This window comes from Pelodiscus sinensis, chromosome Z (assembly GCF_052426305.1).
Source record: "Pelodiscus sinensis isolate ZL-2025 chromosome Z, ASM5242630v1, whole genome shotgun sequence".
NCBI lineage: Eukaryota > Metazoa > Chordata > Testudines > Trionychidae > Pelodiscus > Pelodiscus sinensis.
The window spans coordinates 8,160,355-8,182,981 of record NC_143085.1 but is presented as its reverse complement, the minus strand read 5'-3'; the positions used below and the strand labels follow the sequence as shown (position 1 = coordinate 8,182,981).

The following is a 22,627-nucleotide window of genomic DNA, read 5'->3' as shown; positions in this document are numbered from 1 at the left end:
ATCTGTAGTGTGTGTCTAATATTTTGTACTTCATGGTTCTGAGAAAAAACATCCAGACTTCTTAGCCTTCAAAATAATCCTGCTTTATTTCCACATTCTCTGAGCAGCAGCGTGGATAAAAATCACTTACATTTTTTATTTACTTTACCTTTCTCTTTAAAATGAATTTGTTTTATAATTAAATGGGAAAGTATGTTGACGCCTACACTTCAGCCTATTAAAATCCTATAAAATATACCCCAGCATCAACAAACCCTCACATTTCAATGATTTTAAAGGGTACAGGATTTTAAAATATATAAAGCAGGTGGGAAGGAGAAATCTTAACTTTGAGGTCATCTCAAGCTTTATAAATTGCACGATATCATGCATTGCATTAGGCATCTATTTTCAGTCTTCATAAAGCAAATGCTGGTTTTCACATTTTTCCATTTGTTTGGACCATATAGTTCACCTCATGTACTTTTTTTTTTTTTAATTGCAGTTGACCTAGCTGGTGCAAAGAGAATATAGTTTTCATTTTGACCTAGTTCATTCAGAGTTGAGAAACCAGTTGTGAAAGTTTTGGGTTTTTTCCTTTCCAGTCTGCGAATGAAATCCAGATTGGAAAGGATGAAATCAACTAATAATTCTAAAACTTGAAAAGGCGGAGGCAGGAGGCCCACACTTTGAAAATCTGACTTCACTTAGGCAAAGAAATAACTATTAAAACCAGCAGTAAAATGCTGTTTTGTACACTTCTTATTGAATCCCATTTTCTTTGTAAATACCATGATTCAAATCAAGAATAAAAAAAAATCTAGTAAATGTTTCATTCACTTTTTCTAACACTTAAATAAGATTCTGAATATGTTAAATGAGATAATTTCTTAAAAATGGGTTGGTATAATGTATGCTCCTGCTTCCCACAAAGAAATCAATTTCATATAAAGAGCGTAGGTGGTTGCAAATCAACCTATTTTGATGTTTATATCAACCAATAAGAATCTAGTTATTTGCCAAAGCTTCAAAGTACAAAAGTAAAACACCATTGAATTGGGGTAGTTTAAGTGGAGGCTTCTTGCTTTAGCCTATCACTAAAATCCTTGTTTTTAACCAAGTCTCTGCTGACCAGATTTGTTGGGGGAAAGGCTGAAACTAAAAAACAGTGGAGACAGCACACTTGAGGAAATGTGGCTAATCTGGTTCTCCTGCAAGTCTGTCTGTTCAAGAGCTCCTTCTATATGGTAAGAGCTCGGGCCACCAAATTTGGTTTGCTGCTTTCTCTTATCCTAATGTAAAGCAAAATCAGGGTTTGGTTGTGCCAGGAAAACCAGTAGCCCCTGGAAAAGGACAGTTTTCCATAACAAGCAAAGGGAAGGGCTTCTGTTCCGAGGGATGCAATATGAAAGTGGCCACTGGGGGCAGTGAATATAGGGAGTGGCTAACAGGACTGCAGCGTATCCACTGGGAGCAGACACACCAACAAGGGAGTGAGTGGCCAGCAGGGCTTGCCTGTCAGCCCGCTGAGGCTATCTCTACATTACAGCTTTTGTTGGTGGAGTATGCAAATGAAGCATGAAAAATGCTAATCGATTGCAAGCCATTTTTGTGCAAAAACAAGTAGTGCGGATGTTTCCTTTTTGTGCAAGACCTCCCCGGGCATAAAACGGCTCGGAATAGATTATGCAAATGAAGCACGACAAAATGTTAATCACTTCATTTGCATTGCCTCTTCCGGCAAAAGCCGTAGTATAGACAGAGCCTGAGTAAATAGACCTCCTTCCCCAAACCCTTTCCCCACCGCTGCCCTAGGCCACAGTGCTGGTGGGGGGAGAAGAGAACCAGCCCCTGGTAAGCTGGGGAAGTGGCCTGGTGAGGATAGAACAGGCGTGGGGGGGGAGGGTTGTCAGGTATCCAGTATTGACCCGGACAGTCTGGTATTTTTGCCTCCTGTCTGGTTAAAAATTGTTAGAAAATATTCTAAAATGTCCAGTATTTTCTGATATTTTTTTCTTTTTCCCAGCCAGGTACTTATCTGGTTCTGCAGAGGAGCTGTCTGGCCTGGAGCAGGAAGACAAGATGGTGCACATCTGCTGGCAGCCTTTTAGGATGAAAGCCTCAAAAGCATTTCTCAACAGGGCCACGCTGGGTTTTTTTTTATTATTATTATTTTTAGCTTAACTCTCGGGTTGTGTGGTTTTTTTGCTTTTGCTCAACAACTTTGGTCTTCTTTCCCTTTTTTTCCTCAACGGAACTTTTTCCCCCGGTGTTTTTGTTTTGTTTTTTGTTTTTGGTGGTGGTGGGGGGGGGGGGTGGTTGGTATCTTTGGTTAAACCATCTGGCAACCCTGCGGGGGGTAGAGAATTGGCCCTCAGTCTCCTGCATCCCCAAGACCCTGCTCTGAAGGACTCGGGCAACTCCAGGTAGGTCTACTGGGCTACATCTAGACTGCAAGCCTCTTTTGAAAAAGAGCATCTAGACTACAATACGCGGATCGGAAAATCGATCCGCTTTTTCGAAAAAGAGCGTCCTGACTGCTGGGCGCTCTTTCGAAAGGAAAAGCCACCCGGAACCGCTTCTGCCAGGGCATGGGGGCAGCATTTCCTTCCAGGTGCTGCTGCCTGCCCTTTGCAGAGACGCGTGGTTAAAGGGACACCCCTGAACACCCGTTGCTCTGCTCCTGCAGCTGCCTTTGCTGTCCCTCTAGAGGAGGTAAGCAAGGTATTGCAGTGCTTGTTTGGAGTGCTCAGCTTCCTGGGACACCTCAGCAGGTTTTTTGTTTGTAGATTTTTCTGTTTTAGACCCGTTTTTTTTGGCATGGAGCCAGAGCTGTCCCTGGGCAGGCGATGGCCCCACGCCATCATACTGCAAGTGTGGCTGCATCTGCATGACACAGTCATGAGGCTACTTCCCCATCTGGACCCAAACCAGAGGTACGAAGGGATCGTCCATCATGCAGCCCCACTGCCCTTGCCTCCAAACTTCTTTGTGGACAGGCATGTTTGGAGGCTTGACACCAGCTCTGACTGGTGGGACCGGCTCATGATGGAGCTCTGGGATGACCAAGAGTGGCTACGCAACTTCTGGATGTGAAAGACCACTTTCCAGGAGCTGTGTACCTGGCTCGCCCCTGCTCTGTAATGGCAAGACACCCACCTGCGGCCCGCTATCCCCCTGGAAAAGAGGGTCGCCATTGCCCTCTGGAAGCTGGCAACCCCCGACAGCTACCGCTCCGTGGGACACCAATTTGGAGTGGGCAGGTCTACTGTTGGATACATCCTGATGGAGGTAAGTCAATGTCTGGGGACAGTCACAGTTTGGGGTGGGGGGAAGGGAGACTGTCAGGAAGGGCAAAGTGGAGTGTGAGTGGGAGGGAGCTCCTCCACTCACCTGAACTGGTGGGGGGGGGGGGGAGTTCTGGGGAGGGGATTCTTGGGGTATTTGAGAGGGAAGGTGGGTGGTGGGTTCTCCTAAGAGATAAGGCATCCCTTCTAAAATTTTGTTGTCTGTCTCTTTCTGCAGGTGGTGAGGGCCGTCAATTCAGAGCTGCTCAACAGGCTCATCTGGACAGCGTCATGGCCAGCTTTGCTGCCCTTGGCTTCCCGAATTCTGGAGGGGCACTTGATGGGACACACATTCCAATCCGTGCACCGCCCCATCGAGCAGCCCAATTCATTAACAGAAACGGCTACTTTTGTATGTTCCTCCAGGCCCTGGTCGACCATCGTGGCCAGTTTTCTGACATTTGTGTTGGGTGGTCAGGGTGGGCACATGATGCCCACATCTTCAGGAACTCATACCTCTACCGGAGGCTTCAGGCAGGAACATTTTTCCCACAGCACGACTTTGCGGTTGAGGATGTGCACATGCCGGTGTGCATAGTGGCGGTGCCGCCTACCCCCGATGCCGTGGCTGATGAAGCCCTACACCAGCCACCTGGATGTGAGCAAGGAGCAGTTTAATGCTCACCTTAACCGGGCTCGCAACCAGGTGGAATGTGCGTTCGGACATTTAAAAGGGAGATTCCAGTGCTTGCTCACACGGCTAGACATGGGGGAGCGCAACATCCCTGAGGTGGTGGCCGCGTGTTGCGTTCTCCATAACCTGGTGGAGAGGAAAGGGGAGGCCTTCCTACCAGGGTGGGGTACAGGAGCTGATGGTCAGGAGAGGCACTTTGCCCAGCCCCGGACAGCTGCCATGTGCCAGGCTCACCGGTCTGCCGTTTGCATATGGGAGGCCCTATGGGAGCGATTCTCAATTGGAGGCCACTGACTCTATGGAGGGGCTTCTGCCTGGGGACTGGGCCCTGGCCCAATAAAAGCTTCCCTCCTCAATCTCCTGACCCTGCTGGTAGAAATAATAAACACCAGGGTTTGTCTCAAAAGAATAGGTTCTGTTTTATTGTTATAAATATCAGTCACTGAAAAATTGTATAATGTTGCAAACATAAAAAAGCTTTTGTTGATTTTTGATGTATAAAATATACTTTCATGACAAACTGTGTATAATAAACATTTTCTTTAACACAATCCTTGTTATTTAACTGGGGTGATGGGGGGTGCTTGAAACCTGGAGGGCGGAAGGGGATCAGGTTGCATGGTGCTTGCCTGCTTGCAGTCTCCTGCTTGGGCCTCATGTTCGGGGTCAACCATGGCCACGGGATCGGGTGGGGCGACTGTCCATTGGTTGGACAACAGATGGTAGGTGCTCTTGGGACTGGGAGGCCTGGGGGAGAGGAGGGCCAGGGGGAGAGAGGGGCTCAGAGACTGGGGGGGACTGAGGGAGAGGGAGGTACAAGGGGGGAAGGGATGGTGCTGTGGAAAGGGTGTTTGGTGGGGCAGGGTCATGGGGTGCTGGAGGAGCAGGACCAGGCACAGGTGCAGGCAAGCTGCAGACCTCCCTGAGAGTGGCACACAGGGACATGCGCTGCTGGACAAGCTCCTCCATCAGCCGATCATGCCACCGAGCCTCTGCCTCCGCCCTCTCTCGCAGGTTGGTGTTGAGGTCCTGCACGGCCGCCACATGCTGCCTCAGGATGTCCGCATACACACGCCTATGTCTGCGGCTCCCATGTCCCCGAGATGGAGATGGAGGTGGGGCTGGGGTGCTGTGGCCCTCTTGCACGGCTGGTCCGGCTATAGAGGAAAAGAGGAAGACACAATCAGTCATAAAAAACTGGACTCTGTAGCACTTAAAATACTAACAGGATGGTTTATTAGGGGATGAGCTTTTGTGGGCCAGACCCACTTCCTCAGATCAGACTAACACGGCTACATTTCTATCACAATCAGTCATGTGTGCAACAGCTGTCCAAAAGGGCATGCCCTCTCCTGGAGACAGGGGAATCAGACATTCTGAAGGTAACACCGTGTGTGACCTGGGCATCAGCCTGAGCATTACAGGTTTCCCTTGTGCATCACCCACTGTGCACCCACCTATCTCCCCCTCCCTCTCTGCACTCACCTGCTGTTTCATCTCTGGCATCAGATGACACCTGGGAGGCCTCTGGGGTGTGCGTGACTGTCTCCAGAGAGAGGGTCTCCGTCTCCTCACTGTCCTCCTCCTCCGGCACCATGTCCCCGTCTCCAGACTGCTCTGGCTCCTGCTCTGGCGCATCCACCACAGGGTCCGCCAAGCCTGACTGGACGAGACGCAGTGGTGTGCGTTCTTCACCACCACCCAGGATGTGGTCCAGCTCAGAATAATAGGGGCAGGAGTGGGGGGCTGCCCCAGAACGGGAGCTCTCCTCCCTGGCCTTCACATAACCTTGGTGCAGCTCCTTAACTTTGGAGTGCACCTGGTCCTGGGTGCGGGGGTAGTGTCCTTTCTTGGCCAGGGCCTTTGCCATGCAGGCAAAAATGTCCGCATTTCGCCGCCTGGTTTGTAGGGCTTGTAAGGCTTCCTCCTCTGCCCAGAGCTCGAGAACGGTCTTGAGCTTTGGCCCAGACCATGCCGGTCCGCCTGGCGTTTGGAGCCTCTGGTTGGGTCCCCAGAAGGCTCTCTAGAAGGGCCAGGAGGGTCTTGGGGCTGGGACATGCTGCACCTAAGTAGCTGTGTGCTCTGGCTGCTTTGCTGCCACAATTGGCTGTGAGGGTGCCTGTCCCTTTAAAAAATGGCTGCAGACAGGAACCAGAGACATGCAAGGCATGCTCCAGATTGTCCACCAGATTGCTTCTTCCTGGAGGCCATTATTTTTGAAAAAAAGTCATCCACACACACTTATTTTTGACGGATCTCCATCGAAAAAGGCGTTCTTCCTCGTGAAATGAGGTTTACCGCCGTCGAAAGAAAAGCCGCGTTCTTTCGCTTTAATTTCGAAAGAACGCGGCTGTAGTCTAGACGCAGGTGAAGTTTTTTCAAAAAAGCCCTTGAGTCTGGACACAGCCCTAGTTACAGCATATGTAAAGCTGCTCAAGATGACATCTTTGCTGCAGTTGAACAACTATTCAGTGCTAGGTCATGGAGAGCAATCAGTATCTTTCTGATTACAAACCACCAGTTATGCTCGTAATGTGGATGGGCCTTGTAAGAGGACTACAGAAGGCAAAATCCAGTTCCCGAGGGAGAAGCTTTTGAATCAAAGCTTTGGTTTCCACACATGCATGACAGAAAATCCCCCCTCAAACCACCAACAGTAGAGAGGGTAACAATGTTTTGCATTTGTATTGACAGCACTTTGATGTAATGTATTAACTTCTGTATGATAATTCCCAGAGCAACAAGCAGCTATGAAGATAAAGAATGCTAGTTGATCATATCACATGGGGTGGAGTAAATACAAAAAGATCGGCATAAACATAGGTGAAAAACATTCAGCTAAAAAGAACTCTGGAGCTGCTAAAAGTTTATTTCTGAAAGAGAGACTATACATTAGTGAGTTTAAAAATCAAGGTTTATAAAGTCACTACAAGGAAAAAAAACCTTGTAAATTTAAAAGAGCAATCTATTAAAATCCAAGAATAGGTCTTCTAAGCACGCAGGGCAACAGTTTCTAAAAATATTAATTCAATAGCATAGCTTATCGCTACTGAGGAGGGTAAAGCAGCCTTGAAAAACTGATGTGAATAATTACCAGTCCTGGCATGATTTACTAGGCCTGCTCTTAACTTGAACAATGAACACCCCCTGCTCCCCCTGTAGCTTGGGAGAAAAGAATTGTGCAGGTCTGGGGTGAAATACAAAAGCAAACCACTCAATGAGTCTTCCTGCTTTCTGCCTGAAGAAGTTAGGAGAAATAGCCTCTCAAGGAAAATGCTGTGGTCTGCTACTTAATCTTGCCTCAGGTAACTGCTTAAATTCCCCTTCTTTCACGTGTTCTTTGCCATCATGTCCTCTCTCCAGCTAGAAGAGGTCTCTCCTGATCCTTCCCACACAGTGTGGGAATGGAGCACTTGAGGTTTCAGACTTCTATGTCCCAATGCTGCGGCATAAGACATTCTGGGCTGCAAACCCATTGATGTTTGGTTTTCTTTCCATCAGATTGGGAGTTTGGGGGGTGGAGGAGGAGGGAGAATGGTCTTCTGTGCCTGCCTCCAAAGGGGAAGGGATTGAGAGGAAAACAAGTGAGCTGAAGCTCATTACAGCTCAGAGGAAGAGATGCTGCTGCAAAGGGGAATCCTGGGAATGATTTAGCAGGGATTGTTAGTTTTCTCTTAAGGATCCTTGTGCACTGGCTTAGATGTTAAGGGTTCAAATCTATTGCTCCCAGCTAGATGTGCTTTTTTAAAAAACAAACAAACAAACAAAAAAAGCTCTGTTCAGGAGGGCTGTGTTAACTTCTGAAATGGGCACCAGCACAGCTTTCCCTGCCCCTTAATTCTAGGAGGAAGGATGTGCTCTAATGGACTCTGCAAAGAGTTGCTACCCAGGGACTAGAGAGCTACAGATCCTACAGAACATGCTCACTTGCTTGGTTAGTGTTTGGTGTGAGCCTGTCTTAACTGTTACAGGATTCCATAAGGTGCATGAGCTTCTTCTTTGTGGTTTAGTATAATTCAGAGTATCAATATTATTCTGTAAATTCCCTACATGGCCTACATCCTGCCTATCTAAAGTAACCTACAGAATTTATCTTTTCTCTGTGACTGAGGTGAGGTATGTTTGTTAACGAGCCCTAGATCTGAATGACAGACAAAAAGCAGGGTATTTTTGGTGAACATTGTTCATGGCTAGAACACTTTCTGCCCTTGTCAGATCACCACGATTTGCTCATCAGGGCGAGGCAGGGCAGGGTTTGCCTGTCTGTCCAGACTTTTTTGGAGGTGGAGGGTTGTGCCAGTGTTATTACTGTTGCAGCCAGTTTTAGTATACTGCCAATGCAATATGCTTTTTAAATACTGAGTGTATTGATGCAAATATACCTGGAGCTTTATTCCAGTAAACTTTTACAGTGCTTCTTGCTTTCAGTAGCTCTGTGTCAGTCTTATTATCCTGTAAAGACAATGCATGCTGTGCGTCAGATAAGGGCCTGCCTTTGGTCACCTGGAAGTATGAAATATATTGCTACTCACACTCCGTATAATTTGACTAATATGCATGCCATGCATTGTATCACAGAGAACATCACTTTATATCCTAGTCCTCTGTCAACATGTGGCACAAAACACAGAATCCAAGAACTAAACACAATGCTCTCTTCCTTGTTCCAAGGATAACACATCAGTTTTGTTGTTGCTGTTCTACAACAAACTGCTCTTTATTTACTACTAGAAAATTTAACCAGTGTTGCTCAGGTCCTTCAGGGCAGGAGGCTGGGGGAGCTTGTGAGTGCGTGTGCAGGAATTGGGGTTTGGTGAGGAGGGGCTCAGGACAAGGGATTGGGGTGCATGGGGGAGCATGCAGGAGTGGGGAGGGGGGCTGTGCTTCTGCCAGGGCTAGCTGCAGCATGAGCTCCACTAGCCAGAGAGCAGCTGGGAAGCTTGCCTCCACCCTGCCCCAATAGGGTTATAACTGTCCCAGTGGTCATTACAGAGTATAACTGTCCTTGCTAGGAGCCCCCTCCCTTTCCATGAAATGAAAAACAATCTTATTCCAGGCCCATCCCTTTGTCCTGGCACAATCAAACGCTTGCCATGAGAGGAAGCTGCCTACCAAATTTGGTCTTTGCCTATGCACAAATTCTTGCACACATTGTATAGACAGATAGACTCCCTCAAAGAAGATGTGAACACTGCAAAAGCACCTAGAGGCCAAGCAGGGAGGGAACTCCGGTGCTAGGCAGTGCATAGTTGCATAGCAACTGAGGGAGTTTACAATCTGAAAGATTTGATGGGGGCATGAGACAGACAAGTGGGGCTGGCGAGGTAGGAGAGAAGAGAGCATACGTTATTGACTATGCATGACTCTCAACCAATTAAAAGCAGGGAGCTTTCAAATCACCTGCATTTCCAAGAGCAGATGAATGAATCCTAGGAACAAAATGGTGCTTAACAAATGAAGGTATGTTTTGTATTTGGGTTTTTTTCTCTCAAGATAAAGTTTCTGTAGAAAGAGGTTTGTGCAAGAAGGTTGACCTTGGGGTATAACCTTGGGCTTGAATAGTGGGGTACTAAGCTAGCAGTAATGAACAGGGAAGATGTTCTCAGGAGAAGCACCCATGTTGTTCATTCTTAATTGCTTAGGAGGCGCTCAGAATAGCCACCAGCTTCATCACACAATGGGAAAGGCCTCACATTTCTAACTAATACCAAAGTTCATCTTCATTGGCATTGAGGATTCCTTTTCCCTGCCTGTAGTAGAACCTCAGAGCTAAGAGTAGAACCTGAACCTCAGAGTAGAACCTGAACTGACCAGTCAACCACACTCCTCATTGGGAACCAGAAGAACAGAATCAGGCAACAGCAGAGACAGCAAATACAGTACAATACTGTGTTAATGTAAACCACTAAAGATTTTTTTTCTTCCACATAGTCCAGTTTCAAAGCTGTATTGTCAATGTTTAGTTGTAAACTTTTGAAAGAATAACCATCATATTTTGTTCTGAGTTATGAACATTTCAGAGTTATGAATGACATCCATTCCTGGGAGGTTTGTAACTCTGAGGTTCTACTATAGTTGCTGACTGGCCTGTTGCAATGGCATTGGTCTTTCAGGAGGGAGGCTGAAGTACATTGGTAGTTCAAGATGGGGAGAGCTTGCCCTGCTATCACTTGTATCAGCTTGTATGTGGTCTAAATAGTCAACACATCCCACTTTTACCCTGTCGCTGATGGTTTTATTTTTCATTTGTTATCTCATATCTTTAATTGATCTCTATGCTGTCTCTCCTCCCTTGTCTAAGGGAAGAAGACCTTATGGGGGCCTGGTTGCCAACCTTCCTCCCAGAATTCCAATAGGCTGGCTCCTTTATCCAGCACTTATATCAGATGCAGCTTGAAAGCAGCAGTAGGATGTGTTCTGTAGTTTTAGCCCTACACAGAAGAAAGCGTTTCTGCCATCTGATACATGTAGTTGATTAGGGTTAAAATTCTGTCTTGCCACAGTCTTTCAGTCTGCAGTTCATTCAGGTTAATCTCCTATGAATTTAGCCTCTCTCCACCCTTAGTATTTTGCTCACAGTTCAGTGTGACAGAGGTTGCCAGTCATTCATATTTCCAGTTTCATGTTGACATGCTCTTGATAGTATTGTAAACGAATTCTCATGTCATTCCAGTAAAGAGCAACCAGATACATTCCAGTGACACATTGTGTTTGACTTGGTCTACCTTGTACGTTTTTATTTTCCCTAGTGTTTGGCAGTCTGACCTGCCACTAAAGGAGAAGAGACAGGATTAGCAGGAGCCAACTATGGAATGAGTCCCATAACTGGCTGCTTCCCTGCTTGTTCTGTGCTGTCAAACTCCTTCTGCCAAAAAGGAGTCAGTTATTCTTAGCAGCCATCTTAACTTGGTATTCCTATAGCACTCAATCTGCAAAGCTACAAGCTTTTCTACAAAGGGATGTAAATGTACTCTCTCCCCATGGCCTCCATCCTTGGGAAACTGAGGCACAGAGGTGAAGTAACTTGCCCCAGGTCACACAGCAAGTCAGAGGTGGGGTTGGGAGTACAACCAGGTCTTGCTTTATTCACTGGCCCAAGTCACCTTTCTATTTTTAAATCTGGTTAAAGTTTCACTCCATGTCTAATGAAACACACACTTTGGAAGTGGCTATGTACGCACTGCTCAACTTACTCCCCACTGACGGGAGAGAATGGAGCAAAAGATGAAATTTATTGGTGTGATGCTATAAGGCGATGAGTTGCTTTGTGAAAAGGGTGAAAGAGGTGAGCTTGAAAGCAGGTGCAGTGCAGTTTATGGTTAGTCCTTGCTCCCGCAAGAGAAGATTTCAGTCTCTGGCCAGCTAACAATTCCTGTTCAAGCAAGCATCACCTTGGAGGTAAACAATCTATCAGTCCTTAGAGTAGAGTGATGGATGAGGTGGCAATTTGCATCTTCTGGAGCTCGTTAGTCTATTGAGAACTTTGAAAGAAGGACCAAGGCTCCCAGTATAATCCTCTGCTTGTGAAGACGGAGCAGCAAAGAGGGATGATGAGCTGTGGAGAGCCTCCACGACGGAGGAAACAAGTGACTGTATTTTGGGACGAGTGTAGCTGCCCTTTTCAAGCCAAGATGAATGTTTAGGTTCCCCCTCTGCTGTCTCGTCTCCACATAATTCTTCCCTAGGATGGGGTGTACCTAGCCAGGAGCAGTGGCAGCACTGTAAAAGTGGGAGGGGGTACTAACATCTGAACTGTGGCCTACTCCCCACTGCCCTGCCCCCTCAGCACACCTTCCTAAGACCATTTATATTAGAAATAAGGCACAAATATTTCAGTGAGGATGATTGTTCCAATGATGAACCAAACTACCAAAGCAAGGGATGGAGTCTCCATTTCTTGAGATCTTCTAATGAAGACTAGATGCCTTTCTGGTGTGTGCTAGGATCAAAACTTAGCTACTATGATAGGCAGGCTGGGCTAAGGAGGGGTCAGATTTCAAGCTGTATTGGTCCCTTCTAGCCTTAAAGGCTACTAATTAATGAAAAACTGTGTGACCAGCTTGATTCCCAGACTCAGTTGCCAGTAAGTGGAATGATCGAAGGGAAGCCACTCAAACAGGGCAGGGTCAGGACACCAGCCTTACAAAAGAAGAATGGGTGTGGCAGTGACATCACAAAGGCCTGTTGCAAGACCTCAGCCTATTGGAGAACAATTATGGGGAGGTGATGACATCACAGAGAGACCCTGACATCAGCCAGGCAGGACAGAGGGGCAACCTTAGAGACACTCTCCCCTCCCCCTTTACAGCTTTGTGGGAGGCCCTCCCAAAGAGGTGGGGCTGGAATTGCACCAAGACAGATCACCTTTGGTGGTGACCTGGGACATCTTTTGGGACATCTGCTGAGACGCCTCTGCCTTCCAGCTCTCAAAGTCTTGATGCTGATTGGCCAACCAGGGGCTATTGGCAGGGAGGAAAAGTTTCCCCAATTTCCCAGTTGCGACCCATGGCTGCCCTTCCTTTGCAGGATCCTCACAAGGTCTTGTTTGACCTCGGGCATGCCATGCTGGGGAAGCTGCTGGCAGAGTGCTCAGACACAGGAAGGTTCCAATATAACTTGGAGGTAAACATGTCAGGAGAGGCAGGAAGCAGTTTTATCTGAACGCTGGGGAGAACAGCAAAGGAGAGATAGGAAATCCATTTTCTAGTCTGTCCTCCTAGCCTGCACTGTAGTGGGCCATCTCTGGTCAGGGCAGTGCTATGTTGGTCCCTTCCTCCTTTGGGGACAGAGGAAGGAGATGCAACTTCAAGTCAGGGCCCTTGGCTGGCTTTGGGAGTGAACCCTCAAATTCCCTTCCCTGCCCAACCTCTCCCATTTGAAGCAGGAGATCCAGGAGATGGTGCTCACAGAAAAATCAGATTCCTTCCTAAAGAACCCAGGTGGGCCTGAAGAGAATCAGCTCTTCTCTCCTACTGGCACAGAGATTTGAGGTAAGGGGAATTGTCCTCACAGTCACTCTCTCCTTCTGGTGACCACTCTATCCATAGTAATCACAGCTTAAATGCAAGATAGCGTCCATTCAGTGTGGATGCTATCTTTCGAAAAAGCACATCGCTTTTTTGATGCGCTTTTGCTGTGTGGACGCTCTCTTTTGGAAGAGGTTTTTTCAGAAGATCTCTTCCGGAAAATCTTCTTCCAAAAGAAGCCTGCAGTCTAGACATAGCCCCAGTCTTAACCACTCTTCTGGATTTAGGTTCTTGCACTATAATTTAAAAAAAACCCACTCATCTCCCTCTGTCGTGAGAATTTATCAGGCTTGTTCTTGGCAGGTAAGGTAGTTTTGATAGGACCATTTGATGTCACACCACGTGGCTGTGCCGGTGTATATTTTTGCCAAGAAAGGGCAGAATATGTTCTACCCATTCTGAAATGTAAGCTCTGTGTATCTGTGCATGTGCGCAGAGAAAGCCAGCTTGGGGCTTCTTTTTAGAACTTCATGTTTGTCAGAGGTTGGGATCTCACTGAAGACAAGTGTTTTTGACATGTCTGAAGATGTTTCACTGGGGAGTAATGAAGTTCTCAGCCTTTGTGCAGCACATACTAATGGAACTGAAGAGGTGTGAAGCTTAGAATTGAGATGTAATCTGTCATCAGCTTTCTGACCCTCCCCCTCACTTCAGCCAATCAAATGGATTATCCCTGCTCTAGAAGGGTATTACAAAGCACTGGTGTGAAATTAAATTTCTCCTTTTTTAATATTTTTTGAATAATTTTTGGCTTGGGGAGGCTAGTAAAACTAGACTATGTGGTTATGGGTGAAATGGATCCTGGATTTTAAATTGAAAGGATTTCAAGGCAGGGAATGGATATCTGCATTGTAAATCATTGGACACGCTTGTAATGCTCTGGGAATAATGCAGAATAATTGTAAAAGGTGTGGCATTTCTTGGAGTACAACTGCAGCTTCCAGTCTTGTAGCACTGGTTGTCAAATGTGTCTGATCTGAAAACTCCTTTATTTACTTCCCTCTCCCTCTGCAGAAAGCTTGCTGAAAATGCCTTGTTTTGGAGAGCTTCAGTGTTTGGCTCCTCTTCTTTTGTGTGTGTGTGCGTGCGTGTGTGTGTGTGTGCGTGCACATCTCTATGGGCTAAATTGCTCCCTTCCTCAAAAGGGAAATAAACACTAGAGCCCTAGGATTTGAGAACCAGGACAGGCATCTGTCCTTCATGGTCCCTCCCAAGTAGCAAAACCAACTTAGGGTACATCTACACAGCAACATTATTTCAAAATGATTAGTGTTATTTCAAAATAACTTCGTCTGCGTCTACACAGCAGACAGTTATTTTGAACTAATGTCGAAATACTGTCAAGCTGGAGGACTTCTTACTCTGACTCCAGTAACCCTCATTGTACTGAAGAGTGCTCTGTTTCGAAATAAGTGCTGTGTAGGTGCTCCTAATTTTGAAATAAGCTATTTCAAAATAAACTTCGCCATTGACAGAGTTCAATTTGCGAATCTTATTTAAAGTTGAGCCCTGCTGTGTAGACACACCCTTAGATGACAACTGCATTTTGAGCATCTCTCCTCTGTAAACGGACCTGCCTAACAGAGAAGTTGCTTAATTCTTCCTATGCTTTGTTTCTCCTCATTCCATGAACCTGGTCTTTATTTAAAAGAATTCCTAAAATACTTAGCACGCAGAGGGCATTTTTTCGTATGAGCATTTGCAAGGATTTTACTAATGTGGGGCACCATCCACATATGTACAATGGGGGACATTGAGGCAGAAAGTTTATCATGATTCACCCATGCTCACATTCAGAGTCTTTGGAAGAGGCTGAGAAATAGAAGGCCGAAGCCTTGACTCCTGTCAGTACATTATTCTCCTTGTTTGAAGGCCTTCGTGATGGAATCTTTTGTTTCATTTGCCCCCGCTAAATTCTATTTCTGTTCAGATGTTTACCAGTTTAATGACTGGATCGAAGCGTGAGCAAGTATTCAAAGCGCTCTTTCCCATTGCGGCCTGCCTTGAAGGACAGTATCTGTACTCTGCTGTGTGTGTGTTGTTTTGTTTCTAAGGCCAATGTGTAAAGTGTTCCTTGTGTGTGCTTTGTTTTGCTGTGGCTTTCTGCTGTCATCTCAGCCTTGAACCCTTTTCCACTGCTCACCGTCACAGTGAGATTCTTTGTCCGACTTCGAGGAGGGTTTCTAATTCAAAAAGCTCCATTTTCAATGGAAACTGTATTGTATTTCTAAAGTGTCCTGCCAAGGGCCCTTGGGCGCTACACAAACAATCCTAACAACTTTCAGATAAAAACATTTAATTTAAACATAAAATAACTGTGGTTGAATTCTGAAATGCTGCTGGAAAATGTCCTTGGATGAGTATTTCTTCCCCTCCCTCCAAAGGAACAGGCTTTGCCTGAAATGACCCACACTGTTTTCAGGAGCTGATTAAACCTGTTCTACCTGCGGGCTAAGAGTCATGTCTGGCTGTGGATTGGGGTGTAGGGTCTGGGGCCTCCCCACACCTCAGTAACCCTGGTACAGGGTCCAGGGGTTCCCCACACCTCAGTGACACTGGTGGCAGCGGTAGGATGTATTGTACCCTGTGGATGGAGCATCCGGCAGGAAGTGACTGGGGCACAGTAGAAAGAAAGGCAGCTTGCAAGAGCCAGGTGCACTGAAGGCAGAGAGAAGCAGATTCAGGACAGTATACAGCTAGTTCGGAATAGGAAGCCTAATCCGAACTAGCTAGTCTGTGCCACGTGTAGCCATGTGGCACAGGGTCCGAACTAGCCGGCATTTAAAAATGGCGCCGGCCGGCATCATGCAAATGAAGCCCGGGAAATTCAAATCCCGGGCTTCATTTGCAACTCCGAATGACTACATTACCCCCCTAGTTCGAACTAAGGGGGTAGTGTAGACATACCCTAAAACTGTGTCCCCCACTCATAGCTAGACAACATGGATGGTATGAGTCAGTTACCTCCTCCAAGGTAATGGACTAGGGCCTTTAAATTGTACAAAGAGACTGATGATTTTAGCCCCATCCCTTCCAGGACCAGGAAAGAAGCATGACGAGTCGCATGTAGTTACATAGACACTCTTTGGAGAAGGGGATGAGTTTGTATAGCAGGTGTGACGGACCGGGCCGTGTCTGGGCACAGCTGAAGGCGTCCGCTCAGGGTGAATTGCTCAAATCTGGGGCTCCTTACAGCTCCCAGACTGGTGACCTCTCCACACAGGCCACAAACCAGTCCCACAGAGCGCTTCAGCAGCCTGCCTGAAGCCTCACAAGCAAAACCCCTCCGACACCCCAGCAATATCCGTGCCCCAGATGGCCCTGGGCCTCATACACAGGTGGGGGGTCTTAGAACCCAATCCCACCTACCCCAAATGAGTTCTGTCCAGTTCCAAGAAACCGGCCACAGATCCCTGGTCAATTTACCCTCTGGACCTTACACACAAATCACGCTGAGCCAATCCTTTAGCATCTAACATCTAAAGGTTTATTACCACAAGAAAGAAAAGCATGAGAGTAAGGTTGCTAAAGTATCATACGTTACATGCATTGAATCTCCTAGTTCTCAATCCAGGCTCTAGCAGAGATGTTACAGAGGCTGGCTTAAAAGTCCTTGTTGCACATCCTAGATCAGGATGGGTCCACAGTTCTTTCCGGCCCTTCGATCCCTGCTCTGCTGCCTCTGGGATGAAGTGCTGAGCTGAGTACCCAGATGGAGTCAGCCACATGGCATCTTTATACATCCTTCCTGGTCTCTTCTTGGCTGCAGCAGGTCACCTGGCCAGCGGCCTATCACTGTGTTCCCTGCTGGTAGCCCTTAGGTGTTGGTCTCCATTCCCGAGGTGTGTCCTTGGCCCATTGAGTGCTATTGTCCCACAAGGCCATAGGCCGGGCTCTGCCCAATGCTCAACCACATTCAGAGAGACTTCCAGTCTCCACACAGATTACAGATTCCTAACTACACACGCAGCTCTATGAAGAGCAGATACAGAATCAGAAGAAAGTAGCTTTTGTTTGACCCCTCATGTGACCCCCTTTGTACCACTTTTGGGGCAAACACCCCTCCATGGGTGCAGCAGTGACCCAGCTGCTCCCCTCACCATCCCATAAAGTGGCAGCAGGTTAGAAAGCACCGGCTCTCTCAAGAGTTATTGTATGAGTAGAAGTGAGACGACAAATTCCATTTGCTTTCAAATTGCATCCTGCTACCAGAGAGAGGCCCTGATCTCTATTCCCTGCCCAGTCATCTTATGCATCTCGTGTGGATTGCACGGCCTGGACCTTACCCTGGCAATTTAAGACAAAAGGGAGCCTTTCTACGCACGGATTCACTAAAAAGCAGAGTCAGGCTTATTTCCATGCATTTGCAAGGAAGCATTGACTGTGATTACACTGTCATGTGGCAACAGAAATACAGCAGGAGCTTCTGTTTAATGCTCATTTTCTCTGTCACCCACAACCGGACTGAACGGGAAGGGCAACATGCTGCTCCCTCCTCATAAGTGCAGAGATGCAGAGCAGAACAGGGGCTGGCTGTGCTGGTGTGTGGAGCTGCCGTGGCTGCCCTTGCTAAGGACAGGCTCAGGGGGAAAATGCCAAGGGAAGGACTAAGCACTGGAGAGGCAGGCAGAACAAACAAGGTCACAAACAAGGGTATCCGGTGGGAGGATTTTAGGGGATCACTCCTTTAAAAGAGCAGTGCCCACTCACTGGCCTGTGCTGCTGCAGGTATGGACGACACCTGTCCTGTAGCTTTAGTCCCCTGTCCAGAGCAACAACCTCCAGCACCTTGGACAGTGATTGTCAAGCAACTCCAACTGTGACTTCTATGCTGTCCCTGCATGGGAGTGCTGCTGGCAGGGGTCTCTGACTGCATAGCTTGGGGCTGTAGGAACCTCCGTCTTGCCTCCACCAAAAGTTCCTGGGAGGAAGAGTAATACAGCACAGGTCCTGCAGGTGTCTCTCTAGCCCCTCTGCTGCCTTCTCTGGAAACTACCATCCGCTCCCCTTGGCCTGCTCGCTGAACACTGAGGCTATGTCTAGACTGCAGGCTTCTTTCGAAAGAGGCTCTTTCAAAAGATCGCGTCTAGACTGCAGGCGGATCTTTCGAAAGAGAAATCCGCTTTTTCGAAAGAGAGCACCCAGCGAGTCTGGATGCTCTCTTTCGAAGACGGCCTCTTTACATTGAAGAACGCCTTCCTTCGAAAGAGGAACTTTCGAAAGAAGGCGTTCTTCCTCGTAAATTGAGGTATACCGCCATCGAAAGAAAAGCCGCGTTCTTTCGAAATAATTTTGAAAGAACGCGGCTTGAGTCTGGACGCAGGGGAAGTTTTTTCGGGAAAAGGCTACTTTTCCCGAAAAAAACCCTGAGTCTGGACACGGCCTGAGGGCACAGCCTACGGGCTGGGTTGCTTACCTGGTAGGGGTGGAAATTAGGGATGTTAGCATGTAATTGAACAGTCATGTAACTGCATCAGATTTTAGTGGTTACATGAGTATTTGATAGTTCCTGATGGGGGCAGCAGACAGTGTGCTCCTGGCTACACTCCCGGGGACCACCCTGCCATCCCACACTGCTGCCTCTCTATCAGAGGCAGTAGCACAGGGTGGCAGGCGGAGCTGGTCCATGATGGGAGCCAGTTTAAAAACCAGCTCCCTGCAGAGACTGGCTCCCGTCTGCTGACCCACACTGCTGCCTCTGATACAACCAGATCCCCACGCATATCAGCTCCAGCCTCTCTCCTCACCTTCTGCACTGCTGCCTCTATCAGAGGAGGCAGTGCGGGGGCAGGAGGGCGGGGGAGCAGATGGATCTGGTTCTTGTTGGAGCTGGTTTAAAAGCTGGCTCCCCATAGGCATCAGCTCTCACCCCTCCCCCTTGCTGCCTCTGATACAGAGTTAGCAGGGGATGGGGAGGAAATGTATGTAGTTAACAGGATTAACCACTAAGCCCAGGTTTATCGGTTAATCATGTAGTCATCTACACATTGACGTCCCTAGTGGAAATATGGCTTCTAGATGGAGAGGAAACCTCAGGGTTTCTCAGAGGTTGCATATGAGACAGCTGAAGATTGGGATGTTTCCATGACTGGTGTCTGGAAATGAAGATGGGAAGAGAAGGGACAGACCAGGAACAGAATACATATATTTTGGGTGATCTGAGGCAGTGGCAGATGAGTGAATAGAAGGACTGTGCATTGAGGGAATGACCAAGTAATGGAAGATGCTGATGAGGTGGCCTCAAGTTCTGAGGGGGCAGAAGGAGGCAAAAAGGGAAGGGAAGAAGGCGTTACCTAGGAGAGGTCAGTGAGGAAGGAGTGGACACTCTGGACAGCTGCAGGAAGAAGATGGAGCAGTCACTGGGGCTTGAAGGCAGCAGCCAGATGGAGTGTATAAAACCAGACGGTTCTCACTGGGTTTGCGGGGTGTTTGCTGGTGGCTTTGCTGAGGCTTTTCAGGAGCCAGGTTGAAACAGCTCTAGATGGCTTCAGTGAGTCTTCCATTTTGCAGAGCTGAGCCAAGAAGATGGCAGTTTGTGGGGATCAGAATGAAGGTAGGACATGACAGTGGGGTGGTAGAAGGAAGCCAGGCCAAGGGGTTGAAGGCAGTCTGGGGGTATGTCTACACTATAGTGTTATTTTGAAATATCTAATTTCAAAATGGTTATTTTGAAATATCTTACTTCGAAATAATGCGTCTACACACAAAATGCATTTTGAAATAGTGTTTTGCTATTTCGAAATAGCACGTCCACACTGATTGGATGCTTAATCGCATTTATGGCTGGCCAGAACTGGTTCCGGCAGGGCATCAGGTCAGGAGTTACCTTGTGTGGCTGCTGCCTGAGGCTATCTGAGGCTAATGTTTAAAGGGACCCCCCTGGACAACCGGTTCTCAGCTTTCCCTGCTTGCTTGCCTACCTTGCTGAAGGACAGCACAGCTTTTTTTCCTCTGTGTGCTCTGGTTGCCCTCACTCAGGATACCACAGCACTCTGCAACATGGAGCCGAAGCTTCCCCTGGGCACTCTTGTTCTTCTCGTGGACGTGTTGCTGTAAGCCTGGCTGCACTTTCTGCAGGCTGCCTTGCAGCATCTGCTGCAGCCCAACCCCTAGGCCATCATCCGGACCCTCCTGGGGATGTGCAGGAGCAGTTGCAGCATGCCCCCACCGCATCTGGCATCTGGACACCAGCACTGACTGGCGGGACCACATCATTCTGGAACGCTGGGGAGACCAACAGTGGACCCAGAACTTCAGGACAAAGAAGGGGGAGGAGAGGACAATCAATGGGACACACATCCCTATCCGTGCCCCGGAACACCAGGCCTCCTTCCACATCAACTGGAAGGGATACTTCTCCATCATCCTGCAGGCTATGTCTGACCACTGGGGTCACTTTGTGGACATCAATGTGGGCTGGTCCGGCAGAGCACACAATGCACAGGTCTACCACAAGTCCTCCATGTGCCAAAGGCTGCATCCTGGGACTTTCTTCCCCGACCGCCACATCAGGGTCGGGGACATGGACATGCCTGTCAGCCTGGTAGGGGATGCAGCCTATCCCCTATAACCCTGGCTCATGAAGCCCTACACAGGACACTTCAACTCCTCCCAACAGGAATTTAATGCCCGGCTCAGCAAGGCCCACATCGTGATGGAGGGTGCCTTCAGCCAGCTGAAGGCCCATTTTAGATGTCTCCTCACTCGCCTGGACCTCTCTGAGCAGAATATTCCGCACATGGTGGCAGCGTGCTGTGTGCTGCACAAATTATGTGAGCGGAAGGGAAGGCTGTTCTGCCAGCTGGATGGCAGAGGCCAACCACTTGGCCGGCCTGTACACGCAGCCCCATACAGCTGCCAGCCAGGAGACCTATAGGGGGGCTGTCCGTATCCGGGAGGCCCTGAGGGAGAACTTCCACCCGGAGGAGGACTAACAGTCTGCCTGGTGTGCCCCACTGGGGGCTCGTGCCTCATTCCACCCTCACGTCCTTCCACTTACCCCTCCCTTACCCCCCTTCCTGATGTACAATAAAGACACGTGTTCAAGAAAACAAACTCTTCTTATAGAAAAAAAACTGGTGTATGGGGGGGAAATGAAACTGAGGTGAGACTGAGGAAAGAAGGTGGGAGAGGGGAGGCGAGAGGGTGGGAGGGGGAGGGGTAAACTTGGGAGGAGGGAGCTGGAAGGGGGAGGCAAGGGAAGGAAGGGGGAGGAGAAGCTCAGGGCTCAGGGTCTTGCCGGCCCACCTGTCTCCCAGTACTGCAGGCGTGGGGGCCTCGGTGTCCCCGGGAGGCGGGGGAGGGTGTGGAGGGTGGGGAAGAAGAAGTGGGAGTGGGATCAGGAGTGAGAGGAGGAGCGGTAGCTGGGGCTGGAGTGGCAGGAGGCAGCAATCTCTGCCCCAGGGTCTGCAGGTAGTCAGAGATGGCACAGCCCTGGGCAAGCAGCTCCTGTTGTGGGCATCCTGTTGTGTTCCACCCTGTTGTGGGCATCCTGTTGTGTTCCACCCTGGGGTCAGGAGCATGTATGAAGGCACATGACATGCATGTGTATGGGTAACAGGCCAAGGCCCTGTGTGGCAGCCAGCTGGGGCCACATGCCCCGGGGTGGCACAGCACACGCACAGGTTGCTGCATGATCCATGGTCAGCAAGGCCCACGCGTGCAGTCCCTGGTCTCCCTCCCACTCCCACATAAGGGGACAGCGATGGCACTCACATGTTGTTGCCTCCCCAGCCTGGGGTGTCGACAGGCTTTCTGGGATGGCTTGGAGCTCCTGGCTGCGCAGCACGCTCCCTCTGGGCTCATGCGGCTCCTGACCCTCCTCCTCCTCTTCCTCCTCCTCCTTTGTGCCCTGATCGGGGCCCTCTGCCCCAGGGTTGATGACCAGCTGGGGGGCACGGACTGTCCTGCCCCCCAGGATGCGGTCCAGGGCATCAAAATAGGGGCAGGTGTCTGGTTCTGCCCCTGGTTGGGAGCTGCCCCTGTGGCCCTGGCATAGGCCTGCCACAATTCCTTAATTTTCCTCTGAACCTGCTCCTGGGTGCGCATGTGGCCTTTGGTGGCCAGGCTGGCAGCCATCTGGCTGTAGACGGCCGCATTCCTCCATCTAGTGTGGAGATCGTGGATGGTGAAGGCATCCCCCCAAACCTCAATGAGGTCCCTGATCTCCGCACTGGACCAGGAAAGCACGTGCCTTTTCCAGCCCCTGGCAGGCTCCTGGGAGCTGGCAGACTGGTCCTGGGGAGCAGTGGAGGGCTGGCTGGCAGTGGCTAGCTGGCTCATGTTGGGGCCACTGGGTCAGGGGCAGTTACTGCTGGCTCTGGGCTGGCAGGCTTGGAGCTGGCACAGGCATTGTGGCCAGACTTTGCCCCTTTAAGGGCTCTAGGGAGGGGGGGAGGAGAGGAGTTTTCCTGGTTGTGCCCAGAGTGGCCAGCAGGGCACCCTGGGAAGGGCTGGAGGCCCCCCTATTCCAAAATAGCCCCTATTCCACGTCTACACAGCTCCTATTCTGAAAGAGCGATTTCCAAATAGGTGCTGTTCCTTGTGGAATGAGGTTTACCAAGTTCGAAATAAGCCCTGAGCTATTTCGATTTAATGTTGAAATAGTGGTTGGCTTGTGTAGACACTAGTAAAGTTATTTC

At 48.8% G+C, this 22,627-nt stretch overlaps 1 protein-coding gene across 2 annotated transcripts in view; it reads left to right on the top strand.

The window, feature by feature from the left end:
• SUDS3 (SIN3A corepressor complex component SDS3) overlaps positions 1 to 2,268 on the top strand; it is a 38,507-nt gene extending 36,239 nt beyond the window's left edge. The window contains exon 12 of one of the 2 annotated variants that reach the window (XM_089775133.1): positions 2,010 to 2,268. In XM_089775133.1, the coding sequence (XP_089631259.1) occupies positions 2,010 to 2,090 (81 nt within the window). In that variant the 3' untranslated portion in view covers positions 2,091 to 2,268. Of the gene's footprint in view, positions 1 to 2,005 lie in introns of both variants that reach the window. The other variant, XM_089775132.1, reaches the window with a different exon arrangement.
• The last annotated feature ends 20,359 nt before the right edge of the window (positions 2,269 to 22,627 follow it).